Source organism: Lepus europaeus, chromosome 5 (assembly GCF_033115175.1).
Source record: "Lepus europaeus isolate LE1 chromosome 5, mLepTim1.pri, whole genome shotgun sequence".
Taxonomy (NCBI): Eukaryota; Metazoa; Chordata; class Mammalia; order Lagomorpha; family Leporidae; genus Lepus; species Lepus europaeus.
Genome location: NC_084831.1, coordinates 69,947,671 through 69,966,000, shown reverse-complemented (window position 1 = coordinate 69,966,000; position 18,330 = coordinate 69,947,671). Strand labels below are relative to the sequence as shown.

General features: G+C 38.0%; 1 protein-coding gene across 1 annotated transcript in view; it reads left to right on the top strand.

The window, feature by feature from the left end:
• PIGK (phosphatidylinositol glycan anchor biosynthesis class K) overlaps nucleotides 1-18,330 on the top strand; it is a 153,448-nt gene that overhangs the window by 30,791 nt on the left and 104,327 nt on the right. The window contains exons 4-6 of the mRNA XM_062191566.1: nucleotides 6,745-6,880; nucleotides 10,352-10,463; nucleotides 15,102-15,198. Coding sequence (XP_062047550.1) covers nucleotides 6,745-6,880; nucleotides 10,352-10,463; nucleotides 15,102-15,198 — 345 coding nt within the window. The remainder of the gene's footprint in view (nucleotides 1-6,744; nucleotides 6,881-10,351; nucleotides 10,464-15,101; nucleotides 15,199-18,330) is intronic.

Here is an 18,330-nt window from a genome sequence, read left to right as displayed (position 1 = left end):
ATCAAAGACCTAAATCTATCACCCGATACCATCAAATTATTAGAGAATTCTAATATTGGGGAAACTCTGCAGGACATTAGTATAGGCAGATACTTCTTGGAAAAGACCCTAGAAGCACAGGCAGCTGAGAAGCTTCTGCACTGCAAAAGAAACGCTCAGCGAAGTGAAGAGGCCACCAACACAATGGGAGAAAATATTTGCAAAGTATGCAACTAATAAAGGGTTAACATCCAGAATCTACAGAGCTCAAGAAAGTCAACAACAAGAGAACAAACAATCGAGTTAAGAAATGGGCAAAGGACTTGAACAGGCATTTTTCAAGAGAGGAAATTCAAATGGCCAACAGACACTTGAGAAAATGCTCAGGATCACTATCCACCAGGGAAATGTAAATCAAAACCACAATGAGGTTCTACCTCACTCCAGTTGGAGTGGCTCTCATACAGAAATCAACAAACAACAAATACTTATGAGGATGTGGGGAAAAAGGTCCTTTGGGCCATTGTTGGTGGGGATTAAACTGGTGCAGCCACTGTGGAAGACAGTATGGTGATACCTCAGAAATGTATATATCTACCATATGATCCAGCCATCCCACTCCTGGGAATTTACCCAAACCAAAAGAAATCAGTATTTGAAAGTGTTAACTGTATCCCCATGTCTGCATGTTCATTACAGCACAATTCATTATAGCTAAGATCTGTAATCAACCCAGATGTCCATCAACTGTTGACTGCATAAGGAAATTATGGTATATATACACTATGGATTGCTAGTCAGCTGAAAAAACAAAAAAACAAAATGCTTTCTTTTGCAACAAGATGAATATAACTGGAAACTGTTATACTTAGTGAAATAAACCAGTCCCTAAGACAGATATCATGCTTTACCTGATCTGAGGTAACTAATAGAATACTTGAAATATAATATATTAGAGTAAAATAGACACTTTGAGATTTGATGGTTGTTTATAGGCCTTATCTATTACCCTGGGGAACAGTGTTTTTTTTTTCTCTTCATACTATTTGTTGAACTTTTTTACTTAGAGTAGTATGATCATTAAGTAAACTGAAAATAGATCTTTGTAAAAATTAGGAGTGGGGATGAGAGAGGGAGGGGGAGGAAGGGATGGAGTGTAGGTGGGAAGGAGGATAAAGGAGAAGTGTAACTATGTTCCTAAGTCTGTGTGAAATATATGAAACTTGTATAATTTAAATAAAATTTTAAAAAAAAAAGGGAGGGGCCGGCACTGTGGTGCATTGGGTAAAGCCACTGCCACAATGCCGGCATCCCATATGTGTGCCGGTTTGAATACTGGCTGCTGATCCACTTCTGATCCAGCTCTCTGCTGTGGCCTGGGAAAGCAGTAGAAGATGGCCCAAGTCCTTGGCCCCTGCACCTGTGTGGGAGACCTGGAGAAGGCTCCTGGCTCCTGGCTTTGGATTGGCGCAGCTCTGGCCATTGCAGTCAACTGGGGAGTGAATCAGCAGATTGAAGACCTCTCTCTCTCTCCCTCTCTTTCTCTCTCTCTCTCTCTCTCCCTCTGCCTCTCGTTCTCTGTGTAACTCTGACTTTCAAATAAGCACATGAATCTTTAAAAAAAAAAAAAAAGAAATAAAATGAGTTACCCTAGCATCAGGCTACTGGTTAGCTTAATTTGCTGATTTTTCATGTTCCAACCATCATTACATTGTTACAGAAGCACAATCCGCAGAGTATCTTATAGTTTATGTTGGGGGTGGGTGGGGAGATCAACACCTATGAGGCAGAAACCCACAGCTTCTAGAAAACTTCTAAGATCTCCATAATGATAATGATAATGATAAAAACTATATGATTGTCATAATTTCTACTGCTTTCATTTTAGCTATTCTAGTTGGGATAATGATATCATTGAAGATATAAGCCTGATGATCCTAGAGCCTCAGTAGTTAACCATGCTCTGTGGTAGAATTATCTGATCAGTAGTATGGCTATAGAATGTATGGGAATTTTAAGAAAACACTGTTACAACACTTTGACTAATATAGTAATTTATTTAAGTTTCATCAGTGAAGAAATTTTATTATAGTATATTAGTCTATTATAAGTGAATCATTCTGCACTTTGAAATTTCACACTTTAATGGTCCATGACTGTGAAAGATTATTCATCTATTTAAAAATGTGTTTGTTTTAATTTTTTTAATTAATTCTTTAGTTTCTTATTCCTGAGTGTGCTAGGGAAGAGTTTCAGGGATATAGGTAAAGAATGGCTTAGCAGCCTTGTTGTGGGAACTGTTCCTTCAGTTTTGACAAACATAATAATAGGAGCATATTTATTTTATATTATTTTTTCCTCATGTTTGTCAGATTGGATTTCATGACAATTGTTTTCTGAAAAGTATTGAAATATCATTTTCGGGCTGGCGCCATGGCTTACTTGGCTAATCCTCCGCTTGCGAATTGGCACCCTGGGTTCTAGTCCCGGTTGGGACGTCGGGTACTAGTCTCAGTTGCTCCTCTTCCAGTCCAGCTCTCTGCTGTGGCCCGGGAGGGCAGTGGAGAATGGCCCAAGTGCTTGGGTCCTTGCACCCACATGGGAGACTGGAAGGAAGCACCTGGCTCCTGGCTTCGGATCGGTGCAGCGCGAGCTGTAGTGGCTATTAGAGGAGTGAACCAACGGAAGGAAGACCTTTCTCTCTGTCTCTCTCACTGTCTATAACTCTACCTGTCAAATTAAAAAAAAAATCATTTTCATACTGATGATGGTCTTAAAAAAATCTGTATAAGCTTGATCAGGAGCATCCTATTTCAATCAGTTCCAAATACTGGTAAAGGAAGAAAATATTTTAAAAAACTGTCTAAAAAAAGTTATGCTTCACTTAGTGTGTGTGTGTGTGTATTTAAAGTAGTAAATACATAAGACAAATTAGATACATATGGGTATGTTCACATGATTTTCTAATTTAATGGTTTAAAAAATGTGCAAATAACTGCTGTGTAACTGAACTTGCCATACACTTTGAGTATTCACTTCTCTTTTGGTTTTGTGTTGAGAGAAGGCCATCTTGCATATGCTTTGTTGTGTGAAGTAGGTTTTGTAGGGGCTTGAGAATGAAGTGTGAGAGTTGAATCATCAAATATGATAAGCAGATTTGCCAAACTGTAAGACTGTAATTTTCTTGCATCTATTAGATGTGTTTGGGGAGGGTTGTTGTCTTAATTTACTAAGATACAAAGAAACTTCTTGTTACTTATGGGAATGTAGTAGCATATCTTCAGTGTAGTTTTTTTTGTGCTTGATTTCAGCAGATTTATTTGATATCCATATCAGTGCAGACTTAAATAACTGCTGTGATGCTAACCTGATACATAAGTGTAAAAGACACTTTAAGGAGTCATCAAGTGAGAGCTCATAATGATTGGCTTTCAAAGAATTTTTCCTGGCAAATGCTTATTTAAATAGAATATTTGATTTTCCATGAATAGTAAACAGAGACTGGAAGTTAGGAATTGCATATTGTACAACATACTTTTGTGAAGAGGCATTTTTTTTTTTTTTAATTTTTAAAAATTTATTTGAAAGAGTTACAGCACGAAGAGAGGTAGAGACAGACAGAGAGAGGTATTCCATCCTCTGGTTCATTCCCCAAGTGTCTGCTACGCCTGAGCTGAGCTGATCTGAAGTCAGGAGCCAGGAGCTTCCTCCAGTACTCCCACATGAGTGCAGGAGCTCAAGGATTTGGACCATCCTCCACTGCTTCCCCAGGTGCATTAGCAGGGAACTGGATTGGAAATGGAGCAGCCGGGCCTCAAACCGGCACCCATATGGGGTGCCAGCGCTGTATGCCAGGTCTTCAATCTGCTATGCCACAGCACTGGCCCCATGAACAGACATTTTTGATATCTTCACATTATATTTGTAGTATAAACAGTAAAATACAGGGAAAAATTTAATATAGAATCAGACCTGAAGCTGCCTGTTCAACATGAACAGTAGTCATTTAGTTTTATCAAAATAACATAATCTTTCAAATAGGCTCACTGCTTTTACGTTATTGTTAGTTTGGTAGTTTTGATAGAATTTAATTTAGAATTTTATCTGGAGTCTATAACTTTATAGGAACTATAAGCCTAATTAGTTTACTTGCTTGTATATATTTAAAATACCATTATACAGGCCGGCGCCGCGGCTCAGTAGGCTAATCCTCCGCCTGTGGCGCCAGCACCCCGGGTTCTAGTCCCAGTCGGGGCGCCGGATTCTGTCCCGGTTGCTCCTGTTCCTGTCCAGCTCTCTGCTGTGGCCTGGGAGTGCAGTGGAGGATGGCCCAGGTCCTTGGACCCTGCACCCGCATGGGAGACCAGGAGAGGCACCTGGCTCCTGGCTTCGGATCAGCGCGGTGTGCCGGCCGCAGCGTGCCGGCTGCGGCGGCCACTTGGGGGGTGAACCAATGGAAAAGGAAGACCTTTCTCTCTGTCTCTCTCTCTCTCACTGTCCACTCTGCCTGTCAAAAATAAAAAAAAAAAAAATAGCATTATACAAATAACACTAGAATAAGAATTTTTTTTTTCTCCAGAAAAGAGTTCTGAACATTTCTTAAGTTTCAGAAACAATGAATTGGAACATGCTAAACTTTTGAAATCCATTCTGTTTCCTGGCTTGTTTCTCATTTATCCATTTTATGAATATAATGATTTTTAGTGATATATTGACTATGTTAGTTAAAGGTCATTATGTGTTACTTATACTGAGGCTCAAAATCATCTTCAGGAAAAATGTTGATTGAATTATGAATTTGCCTCTTATTATTGATGTTGACATTGCATAGACATTGCATAGATATTTAATTATCATTTAATCATAGAGTAAAATTAACCTCACACAAAAACTATACCCTAAAGGAATACTCATTGATATCGGGAGATCAGTCCAGTTTTGTTTAACAATAAAATATATGATTGACAACATCTTAATGCAAATTAGTGATCTCCTTAAGTTTTAAAAAAGGAAATATAATTTCCATTTTAAGAGTAATAACTTTCACCATCTTGTGAGTATGAATCAGTAACAGCTGAAGATCTGATCTTTGAATGTGGCAGGGTTGGAATGCTTTCAAAGTAGAAATCTAGCCAGTTTTCAAGAAAAATCACAATGTTTCAGTTTTGAACTTTAATGTATTTGGACCATATGCAGTAGAACATTTTCTTCTTGCCAAAGTAATTACATATGCCACATTAATTTTTCTCCTATGTTTGGGAATTTTCTTCCATGTTATATTAAAAAATATGATAGAACAAAGAATTTGATTCATGTTCACCAGGTTTAATGATAGGCTCCAGATGACTTGTGTTTAAGAGATATTTTGTAATTTCCTTTTAAAGAAATTATATGCAAAAATGAAAATGTTTCATTCACTTAAAATTATTTATTGAGTATCTTCTGTATACCAAGATATATTACTAAGTCTAAGTGTTATAGTGGTGAGTAGGACAAATAAAACCTCTGTCCTTAGGGAGGTTATATTTTGATGGCTTGCTGGTGAGAAATGATTTTTTTAAAGATTTTATTTATTTATTTGAGAGATAGAGTTACAGACAGTGAGAGGGAGAAACAGAGAGAAAGGTCTTCCTTCCATTGGTTCACTCCCCAAATGGCCGCAACAGCCGGAGCTGTGCTGATCTGAAGCCAGGAGCCAGGTCTTCTTCCTGGTCTCCCATGAGGGTGCAGGGGCCCAAGAACTTGGGCCATCTTCTACTGCTTCCCCAGGCCACAGCAGAGAGCTGGATTGGTAGAAGAGCAGCTGGAACTAGAACCGGCGCCCATACGGGAGGCTGGCGCCTCAGGCGGAGGATTAATCTACTGTGCCACTGTGCTGGCCCCAGAAATGATGATTTTTATATTGATAAATGTTCTATAGAGAATAAAACACATGAAATAGAGTGCCCTAACTAATTGGAATGATAGGAAAATGTAAGAGGAGAGAGATTTAGATTTGGTCAGTAGTTCCAAAGAGTTAGCATATTCCTGTAACAGAAGGAATATGTGTGGGAGAGCACAGTAAATGTAGTGGTGAAGTTGGAGAGAGAGATCAGATTGAATGAGTTTTTTAGACAGTGTAAATTATTTCAGATATATTATATTAATTATAATGGGGAGTCCTTGGAACGTTTTAAATATTTAATGATCTGACTTTCTAAAGGAAGATCACTTTGTGACTATAGGGAGAATGAACTAAAAGGGAGAATGTGGAAAAAAGAAAGGGAGAGAAAGAGCAGGGAGGTGGAGTGGGGCTTGGGTAATGATTGGATTGGAGATGGGTTCCTGTGCTACATTGGTCACACTTGCTGATAGATTACACGTTTTCATACTTAAACATTTGGGGTTCTTTGGAACATTGTGGTTTAGTGTGGACTCTGCAAGATTTGAGAGTATAAAATATTGCTGAAAATATTTTTTTTGGATGTTTAGGGAAGACATTGTTGTACTTTTAACTTCCTTTTGCTATATGAGAGAAAGTATACTCTGTAGTAACTTCATGTTCTGTGGTAAAGTTAGTGCCATGTTGCCTTAACTTCTCTACTTCAATACTTCATGCTGATAAGAAAAAATAATTGAAATACTTTTTTAAGTATGTAGCAAAAATTTTACTTATTTGATGAGGAAAGGTGATATCGTTGCCACATGACATAAATAAAACTTATGTGTTTAACTTTTTGGTTTTATTTAAAGGGTATATTTATTGGAATTTTTTTTTTTCCTTAGTCACATTGTCCTAATGCTTGCAGATGATATGGCATGCAACCCTAGAAATCCGAAACCAGCTACCGTGTTTAGTCACAAGAATATGGAGCTAAATGTGTATGGAGATGATGTGGAAGTGGATTATAGAAGCTATGAGGTAAATTGTTTAATTTAGTGACATTTTTGAAATATTGTTACTGTTAAGCTCTGAAACAGTGGTAATATAAAATTGTCTTAGATCTACCATATGACCCAGCCATCCCACTCCTGGGAATATAACCAAAGGAAATGAAGTCAGCATATGAAAGAGTTATCTGTACTCCCATGTTTGTAGTAGCTCAATGGCTAAGATGTTGAATCAACCTAGATGTCCATCAACTGATGATTGCATAAAGATAACATGGTATATATACACTAAGGAGTACTGCTCAGCTGTTAAAAAAAATAGTAAAATCCGATCTTTTGCAACAAAACTGGATGCAACTGAAAACCATTATACTTAGTGAAATAAGCCAGTCCCAAAAAGACAGATATCATATGTTTTCTCTGATTTGTGGTAGCTTAATTGGCATCTTGTGATTTGATTGTTGTTTATAGCCCTTGTCTATATTCCTGAGGAACAGTGGTCTTTCTGCTTTTTACTTGTTGATCTCTTTATTTAGAGGAACATCAAGCCTCTAATTATAAAGTAAATTTTAAGTGTGCTATTATAAAAATTAAAAAAGAAAGGAAGAAAGAGGGAGGGAAGGAAAGCAGGAGGGTTACATTTGTAGAACTGTATCTATGAAATACATGAAATCTGTTCTCATTATATTAATGTAATCATAGAAAAAATTTTAAAAATAGAACTACAAATTTCAAAAAAGTTTTGTTACTCTTTTTTTTTTTTTAAAAACAGGCCCTTTACATGAAATACAGTGTTTTTTTTTTTTTTTTAAGATTTATTGATTTTTTTTTTTAAGTCAGAGTTACACAGAGAGAGGAGAAGCAAAGAGAGAAACAGAGAGAGGGAGGGAGGGAGAGATCTTCCATCCAATGGTTCACTCCCCAATTGGCTGCAACAGCCGGAGCTGTGCTGATCTGAAGCCAGGAGCCAGGAGCTTCCTCTGGGTCTCCCATGTGGGTGCAGGGGCCCAAGGACTTGGGCCATCTTCTACTGCTTTCCCAGGCCATAGCAGAGAGCTGGATCGGAAGTGGGGCAGCTGGATCTTGAACCAGTGCCCATATGGGATGCCGGTGCTTCAGGCCAGGGCGTTAACCCGCTGCTCCACAGCGCCAGCCCCACTCTTTTCTTTAATCTTAATTTTTATTCTTGATGTCTATGGAGTTCAAATTAAAGAAGCAGTAAATGAATATAATTGTTAAAGAATGAACGTTATATTTGCTTCTATGTATTTTTTTAAAGATTTATTTATTTATTTGAAAGGCAGAGTTACAGAGAGGCAGAGGCAGAGAGAGAGAGAGAGAGAGAAAGAGAAAGAGAAAGAGAAAGAGAAAGAGAGAAAGAGGTCTTCCATCCACTGGTTCTCTCCTCAAATGGCTGGAATGGCTGGAGCTAGGCTGATCCAAAGCCAGGAGCCAGGAGAGTCTTCCAGGTCTCCCATGCAGGTGCAGGGGCCCAAGTACTTGGGCTGTCTTCTTCTGCTTTTCCAGGCCACAGCAGAGAGCTGGATCTGAGGTAGAGCAGCTGGGACTCAAACTGGTGCCTATATGGGATGCCAGTATTGCAGGCAGTGACCTTACCCGCTACACAACAGTGCCGGTCCCACTTCTATATTATTTTAGTGATGTTTCATTTGTGAACTTTCTTTTATAGCAAGTATAATGTTTGTTTTTTATATTTGATCTAAAATTTGAAGTTTATCATTTTTAGTACATATGTTGTGACAAAGTATAATGGTTAACAAAAAACCCACCCATATTTCCACTACTTAGTGATAACCATCTTTAATATTTTCAATATTTTTATGCGTATATGATTAAAACTGTAAATTAAGAAAATGTCAGTATGCTGTATTTTCTCGCTTTGGAATTTTATTTTAAATTTAATAATTTTGGGTATGTTTAAAATTTGAAATCTTTCCAGATAATTCCTCACCTTTTACAAAGTCTACCAAAAGCAACAGTTTTTCTTCTGTATTTTTAGATTTCTTTTGAAGCAACCTTAAAATTAAAAGGTACCTGTTTCTTCCTATGCTGCCCAGTTCCTTGAAAACATGGCCTGTATTCTTAATATTTTTATTGTAGGCACTTAAAAATGTTCAATGAATTAATTTTATGTGAATGTTTAATTATTTACTTGTTTATCTAGTTATCTTAAAGTGTAAGCCAAAAATTTCCCTTCCTTTTTTGTTAGTCGACAGGAAGTCCTATTAAAACAGTTGGCATTTTACTGTTTTGTGGAAAAATGTAAATTCAACAGCTTACTCAGCCACATGTATATACATACACATTTGCATAACCATGATCTAGGAAAAAGTTCAGCAAGAAAACTGGTTAGGTTTCTAAAATTTAGATATGCATAATATATGACTTGGCTGTTCACTTTAAATTAGCATTTTACTTTTCATGAGTTTAAAAATGCCTTCAAAGAATCTTGGGCTAAAAATTTCAGACTGATAAATGTAATTTAAAGTGTTACAAGTTCTTTACATGTTAAAGATACCAAGTAACACAGTGCTTTAAAAAATAAAGGCATATAATCTTGGAAGATTATTTATGAAATTTTCTTTTTAAGAGTTAATCTATAATTGACCAAGTAGTTCCACAGAAAAATTGCAATAATGTAGCTGAATTTATTTACAAATTCTTATATTTGGGGGCAGCTGTTTAGTATAGCGATTGAGGCATTGCTTTGAGACATCTTTATACTTGGGATGCCTGCCTCCTGTATTGGAATACCTGCATTTGAGTTGTGTCTTTGCTTCTGATTCCAGTTTCTAGGTAATGCACACCTTGGGAGGCAGCTGGTGATATGTCAAGTACTTGGGTCCTTGCCACCTATGATGGAGACCCAGATGGAGTTCTGTGTTCCTGGCTTGGGCCTGGCTCTCTCTGGGCTGTTCTGGGCATTTGAGGAGTGAACCAAATATGGAAGAGCTCTCTCTGCCCTGTCTCTCTGCATTTTAGTTTAGGCTGAGTAATTCATAGAGAAAGAGGATTTTTTAAAACAATTTATTTATTTAAAGATTATTTATTTGTTATTTATTTAATTTTTTAGTTATTTAAAGATTTATTTATTTATTGTGAGCAACAAAAAGAGAGAAAGGGAGAGAGAGAGAGAGAGAGAGAGAGAGAGAGCGCTAGAGCTTCCATCCATTGTTAACTTCTCAAAGGGTGGCAATAGCTATGTTTGGGTCAGGCTGCAGCCAGACACCAGGAACCCCATCTGGTCTCCAATGTGGGTGACAGGGGCCTAAGTATTTGAACCATTTTTCTCTTCCTTTCCAGGGGTTAATGGGGAGCTGGTTTGGAAGTGGAACAGCTGGGACGTGAATTGGCATCCCATAGTATTGGAAGCAGCAGCTTAAGCCACAGCACTACAGTGCCAGCTTCTGAAGGAATGTTTCTGAAATTAAAAAAAAAAAATTTGCCAAGTTTCCTGTCTGATTTCTCTTTTTCTCCACAGGTAACAGTGGAGAATTTTTTACGGGTGTTAACTGGGAGGATCCCACCTAGTACTCCTCGGTCAAAACGACTTCTTTCTGATGATAGAAGCAATATTCTTATTTATATGACAGGTAACATTGGGATTTGGTGATCTCATAATAGAATATATTGAAATACTTTTCAAAACAAATCTGCTTGGAGAGAAATTTAAGTACATTAAGTTATTTTTTGATTAAAATTTTATTTGTCATGTCATTTTTTTCATGTTCAGAGGCTCTATCTTGATTTTTTTTTTAAAAGAACTTTATTTAAGGTTTACAGATTTCATGTAATTCCTACATAAGGTTCAGGAACGTAGTGATACTTTCCACCCTACCCTCCCTCTCACCCATGCTTCCACCCTACTTCCTCTTCCCTCTCCTATTCTTATTCTTATTTTTTCAAAGATCTATTTTCAGTTAACTTTATGCTCATAAGATTAACCGTACACTAAGAGTTCAACAAATAATAAGAAGGAAAAAAATGCTGTTCCTCAACAGTCCAGATGAGGGCTGTTAAAAATCATGGCATCTCAAAGTGTCCTATAGATACAGTATTACTTGAAATCGCATTTGAACATAGTACAAGTTGAAAATCCCGAATCTGAAAATCAGAAGTCTGAACTGCTCCAAAATCTGAACCTTTTTGAGCTCCAATATGATGCCACAAGTAGAAAATTGCACACCTGACTTTATATGAATAATTGCAGTCAAAATGCAGGTACATATAAAAATATAGTATAAAATGACCTTCAGGCTATATAGATATGAGAGATGTGTATGAAACTATGTCCTTATTGTCAAGATAACCTCATGTATACACACATACTCCAAAATCTGAAATTATCTGAAACCCCAAATACTTGTGGTCCTAAGCATTTCTGGTAAAGGATACACAACCTCTATGTCTTTGTGTGCTATTCCTATTTTCTGTTCTTTTTACTGTTGCACTGATAAAGTTTGTCATCTTTTATTTGATATCCTAATGTAACAACTCTGCCTTCAGGTTTATTGTCCTGTTAATCATCTTCCTAAAGTGTTTAGTAGAAACTGGAACTCTGACCCTCCTCTGCATAAAGCTTTATAATGTTTTCCTACTGACTGAGCCACAGATTTTAGTATGCTTAAGGATTACTTGAGTGTAGATACTTTGGCCTTATGTTAAAATTTGTATTCAGTTTTGTTTTGGAGTAGGACTCATGAAAGTGTGTTGTATATACATACTCCCCAGATGTGAGAGGTAACATATGAGCTATAGTAGTCTTTTGACTACCCTTTGAGAAATAGTGGTGATCAAATGCTCTGTAATATAATCTAGTTATATAATATAATCTAGTTATATATATAAATCTAGTGTAATAATGTATAATACATGTTATGATTTAGTTATATTGTTTATTTAATTTCAGTTTTAGTTCTTATGCTTTTTCTAATTCCCCTTCAAGCACTTGACTATCCTGTTCTCCAAACGTGTGCTTAAGCAACTGCCTTTTCCTAATGATGTCCTCTCAGTTCTCTAACTGATTGATTATTCCTTATCTTTTTTAGTGTTAGCTCAGTGATTTTTTTTTTTTTTTTAATGTATTTGACAGGTAGAGATATAGATAGTGAGATTGAGAGAGATAGAGAGAAAGGTCTTCCTTTCCTTGGTTCACCCTCCAAATGGCTGCTATGGCCGGCGCTGTGCCGATCCGAAGCCAGGAGCCAGGTGCTTCTTCCTGGTCTCCCATGTGGGCACAGGAGCCCAAGCACCTGGGCCATCCTCCACTGCCTTCCCGGGCCACAGCAGAGCTGGACCTGAAGAGGAGCAGCTGGGACTAGAACCCGGCGCCCATATGGGATGCCGGTGCCACAGGCGGAGGATTAACCAAGTGAGCCACTGTGCTCTCACCTAGCTCAGTGATTTCTTATTTTATTTTTAAGATTTATTTTATATATTTGAAGGAGTGACGGGGGTGGGGAGGGGAGAGGGAGAGGGAGAGGTAAAAAGACACTCTTCCATCTACCAGTTCACTTCCCAAATGGCTCCAGTGGCCAGGGTTAGGCCAGACAGAAGGCAGGAGCCAGGAGTTTTTCTGGGTCTCCTGTGTAGGTACAGGTAACCAAGAACTTGGGCCATACTCTGCTGCTTTCCCAGGCACATTAGCCTTGATCAGAAATGGAGCAGATGGGTCTTGAGCCAGTGGCTATATGGGATACTGGTGTCACAGGCAGCAGCTTAACCTGCTATGCCACAGTGCCAGCCCCAGTGATTTCTTTTTTTTTTTTAAAGGTTTATTTATTTATTTGAAAGACAGAGTTAAAGGGAAGCAGAGGGAGAGAGAGAGAGAGAGAGGGAGCAAGAGCGAGAAATACGTGAAGAGAGGTCTTCCATCGGCTGGTTTACTCCTAGGATGGCTGCAGCAACCAGAGCTGTACCGTCTCCCACCCTGGTGCAGGGGCCCAAGCACTTGGGCCATCTTCCACTGCTTTCCCAGGCCATAGCAGAGAGCTGGATTGGCAGCTGGGACATAAACTGCCACCCATATGGGATACTACAGACAGCGGCTTTACCCGCTGTGCCACAACACCCCACCACTCCCCCAGCGATTTCTTTTTTAAATCTAAGGTGACCTTTGTCTCCAGTTACCTGCGATACTCTCAGTTTATACTGTTGTCCAAGTGTAGTTTCCTTTGTTCTCCTTCAGAAGTGTTCTGGTATGAATAATACATTTTATAATTGACTTCCCAAAGACATTTGTCTTTTTGGTTGCTGTAGGCTTTCTTCTTTGCATTGTCGTATAATCCTTAGTTCTGTCATAGCAATCCACTTAACTTTCTATTTGGGTTTATTTTGTCTTCATTGCATGTTTTGAATTCTAAGATTCTTTGATTATATGTTTTTTATCTTTTTATTACTAATGCCTGTCTTATGGTAGTATTCAATAAATTTGAATATGAAAATATTTAAAAAAATTCATGGGAAGTTGAATTAAAACATATGTTCCTTATGTTGCAGAAAATGTTCTCAAGATCCATGCATTAAGAGTTCTTCAAAAATTTTTTGAAAACTATATATTATGAGAAAATTATGCATGGTTTATAGAAGTTTTTCGCATCAATGCAAACTTGACTTTAATTCCACTTTCCATGAACTTTCGAAGTACTCTCATATTTATCAAAAGATGTTCAATATATTTTTTAATAGGGAATTCTGTACAATTGATGATTAAAAACTGATGTGAAATAGCTGCAGGATGACTCTTAGATATCACACTACAGGACAGTTAATGGTCTCCTAGTTAGTGACTTTTCTTTATAATGTTCATATTTTTAAAAATATAATCAACTGGCCGGCGCCGCGGCTCACTTGGCTAATCCTCCGCCTGTGGCTCCGGCCCCCGGGTTCTGGTCCCATTTGGGGTGCCGGATTCTGTCCTGGTTGCTCCTCTTCCAGGCCAGCTCTCTGCTGTGGCCTGGGAAGGCAGTGGAGGATGGCCCAAGTGCCTGGGCCCTGCACCCGCATGGGAGACCAGGAGGAAGCACCTGACTCCTGGCTTCAGATTGGTGCAGCGCACCGGCTGTAGCGGCCATTTGGGGGGTGAACCAACAGAAGGAAGACCTTTCTCTCTGTCTCTCTCTCACTGTCTAACTCTGCCTGTCAAAATATATATATACATATATATATATATATATAATCAACTTATTTATGAATTCACTCAGTAGAATTAATGAAACCAAGAGAATTTTCATTTGACTTTATCTGAAAGTGTAGTTTTATAGCTTGATTTTATTCAATGCATAAACTAAAGGATTTATAATTTTTTTTCCTGATCCTGTTGGTACTCTTTCAGAATAACTTTACAAATGGAAGAAATTCAGTAGGTTAAAATAGGGTTTGATAAACTGTGGCCCATGAATTGGCTGCCTATTTTGAGGTGAAGTTTTTTGTGACTCAGCAGGTTATATATTTGGTGGGAGAGAGTAATATTTTCCCCCAACAAAGCAGAGTCACTTAACTACTTATGAGCTTGCATATCTGCAGAGGGAAATGCTACAATAGGCAGTTTTTCCTACTTCGATGCCCAGTGAATGGTGCTTTTAAAAATCTGCACAGAGCAGGTATATACTTAAGATGATGGTAGTCTTGCTGATACCTTTCCTGACTGAGGAAACAAATGTATACAATGATTATTTGCCTACCATAACCCAGTAAGGGACAGGGGTTTGAATTGGTAGACTGGCGGTATAATGTATACTTAAATGTCAGTCTTCTGAATAACTCTCCTGGGGCTATGGTCAATGGTAATAGTGACATCAGATTTAGGTGAGAACTGCACTTCCTAGTAGTAATAGCAGTCAAATTATACACAAGGAATTATTCTAGCATACCATGGGACTGACTGGAGTCTTATCTTCTTTTGTAGAAAAAAATTTGCCTGATATTGAAAAGTTTTTATGGATGGAATAAATTTCTTACATAATAATAGAGTTAGTGGAAGTGTAGAAATGTGAATTGCTGAAATTAAATGATTGAAAACTCTTAAAGATATTCTATCTAATATTTTTTACACAGGCTATCACTATTCTCTTTTGAATTGGTATAATAGAAAAGCTATTTGTTTTCATAATAGGTATTTTAGAGTATTAAAATTATATTAAATATTGCAATGAAATAGATGTTTATATCAGGGAATATGTAATTTACATTTAAAAATGTATCTACTTGATCTTTTTGACTCTTTCTACCAGGACATGGTGGAAATGGTTTCTTGAAATTTCAAGATTCTGAAGAAATTACCAACATAGAACTTGCAGATGCTTTTGAACAAATGTGGCAGAAAAGACGGTAATTAGCAATGACTTTTTTTAAAGGAAAATTAGTATTGTTTTCCCCTTGGTAGATTTGTAGCTTTATTTATTTATTTATTTTAAAGATTTTTTTTTTTTTTTAATTTATTTGAAAGACAGAGTTACAGAGAGAGGTAGAGACAGAGAGAGAAAGGTCTTCCATCCACTGGTTCACTCCCCAAATAACCGCAAGGGCCAGAGCTGAGCCAATCTGAAGCCAGGAGCTAGCAGCCTACTCGGGGTCTCCCATGTGCATGTAGGGGCCAAGGACTTGAGCTGTCCTCCTTTGCTTTTCCCAGGTGTATCAGCAGAGAGCTGGATCAGAAGTGGAGCCACCGTGACTTGAACTGGCTCCCATATGGGATGCTGGTGCTTCAAGCCAGTGCTTTAACCCACTGTACTACAGTGCCGGCCCTGATTTGTAGCTTTTATTAATATTTTAACTTATTTTCATCATTTGTCCTACTCTTTTAAATTTCTTATTTCTACTTAACTGAATTTTTTAAGAGAAAAATCTCAGGCTTATTATTAACATGACAGAATCTCTTGTTATTTAGCATCCTCTTTTTTTTTTTTTTTTTAAAGATTTACTTATTTCTTTGAAAGAGTTACTGAGAGAGAGAGAGAGATCGAGATCCTCCATCTGCCTGCCCACACCCCAAATGGCTGCAATGACCATGGTGGGTCCCGGATGAAGAGAGGAGTCAAGAGCTTCCTCCAGGTCTCCCATGTGGGAACAGAGGCCCAATTACTTGGACCATCTTCTGCTGCTTTACCAGGCACATTAGCAGGGAGCTGGACCAGAATTGGAGTAGCCAGGACTATAATTGGTGCCCATATGCTATGCCAGCATCTCAGGTGGCAGCTTAACCTGCTGCACCACAATACTGGCCCCCAGCATCGTTTTTCTGAAGGAAATAAGAGTCCCTTCAGCCAAGTTCTCTATTATTTATGGATATTCTGAACATCCTGTGTATTTTTCAGCTTGTGCCTATTCTTTCTAGCATGTTTTGTGGTCCTCAGTGTAGTAGCAAGTGTTATTTATTCTTTGAGGGAAAATTGCTAACATTATGATTAGCTTAAAATTTATTGTTTAACTCACATTAAGGTTAATATATTTATATTAATCCTCAATAAGTATCCCTTTAGTTGGAAGTTGTCATAAACATGAAGTTAAATGAATTTAAAATAGCATTACCTTTGGTTAATAGTTATGGAATTCTTTCTATACATATGGTACAAAGGGGAATGTCATGCTTAGTCTATCTTTGAAGTGTTTAAAATCTAGTGGAAAACAGAAATATGTATACAGCTGTGCTGCCAAATAAATATAAATGTTGAAATGTAAGCATAAGTGGAATGTGTGGAAGTGTTGAGGAGGAAGCTTTTTACTAGATACTGGTTATGTCTTAGTCATAGGTTACCTTTATTGAATGCATACTAGATACTAGTGACTGTTTTACACGTACTGTGTTTAAGAGCAACCCTGAAAGACAGATGTTATTATTTTTATTTTTATAATGAATAAACTGAAGGACAGATAAGTTAAGTAACTTGCCAAACTTTATACAGATAGTAGTGCCCCAGCTGGGATTCATGCCCAAGTGGTCTGATCCCAGAGCCTATACTCTTAATTGTGTTATTACATCCAAGTCTGGGACAGGCTGAAGTCAGGAGCCAGGAACTCCATCCGGGTCTCCTGCAAGGATGGCAGGGCCCTATGTACTTGAGCAAAGTACTCTGCCTTAGGAGGCTCATTAGTAGGGAGCTGGATTGGAACCAGCCCTCCAGGATAGGATGCTGGTGTCATAAGCAGTGGCTTAACCTGCTGAGCCACAATGCTGGCCCCTGCCTCTTATAACTTTGGATGCTTCTGATCATTTAGGGCCTCTACAATTTGTTTCTGAGCCAATATGTTAATTGGGTCTCTGTCACTCTCTTGGATATTCTATGCTATCCCTTCTAGGTGTGTTACTAGCTGTTTACCTAGACCCAGCTTATGAAAAGAGTCTCCTGGAATGTTTATCTCCTTCCTTTTTTCACCATCACTAGCTAGCCAACTTACTGTAAATTAGAAATATGATTATGTTGTCATCTTACTTAAAAAAAGCTTAAGTGTTGGGGCCGATGCTGTGGCATAGCGGGTTAAGCTGCTGCCTGCAGTGCCAGCAACCCATATGGGCATCAGTTTGAGATCTGGCCTCTCCACTTCTGATCCAGCTCTCTGCTATGGCCTGGGAAAGCAGTAGAAGATGGCCCAAGTCATTGGGCCCCTGCAACCACACGGGAGACCTGGAAGAAGCTCCAGGCTTCAGGCTTGGCTTTGGATCTGCGCAGCAGCTCTGGCTGTTGAGGCCATCTGGGGAGTGAACCAGCAGATGGAAGACGTCTCTCTCTCTCTGCCTCTCCTTCTCTCACTGTGTAACTCTAACTTCCAAATAAATAAATAAATGTTTTAAAAAAAAGAAAGTCTAAGTGGCTTTCTCATACTTGTAAAAGAATTCTAGATTTCATATAGGATATTTTACAAATTAACCCTACACTTTGCCTTTTTAAAACCTGTTTCCTTCCATTCATCCAAATTTAGTTTGAACTCTGTTGTCCTTTTCCCAAACATTTATACTTTTCCACAGTAGGCACTTTTTCCACTGCTGGAATGTGTTCTCCCTTCATGGCCTGTCAGCTATCACCTTTCCCTGACCTGCTTTCTTTCCAGTTCTCTCTATTCCTTTCTGAGTACTCACAGAGCACTTTAGCTTTGTTATTCTCTTAGCTCCATGATGGCAGAGATTTTTATGTCCCTACCATGGTGTGAGGCAAATTATACTTTCATTATATATTTGTAATACTTATCACATTCCCGTTTATTTGTCTCCTAGTTAAAATTTAATTTCTTTAAGTATGGTGACTAAAAATATATATATATATATATATATATATATATATATATATTTCTGAACCTAGTTCAGTTTCTAAGACAATATAGCTGCAAAATAAGTATTTGTTGAGTTGGCTGTTTAGGTTCGGAATCATGTGGCAAAGACAAGGGCAAGGGAAAGAGTTGGGGCAGCTACTTATAGCACAGCCACTACTCTCTGTTGACAGTGCTTTACTTTTAATTTTTCTAATG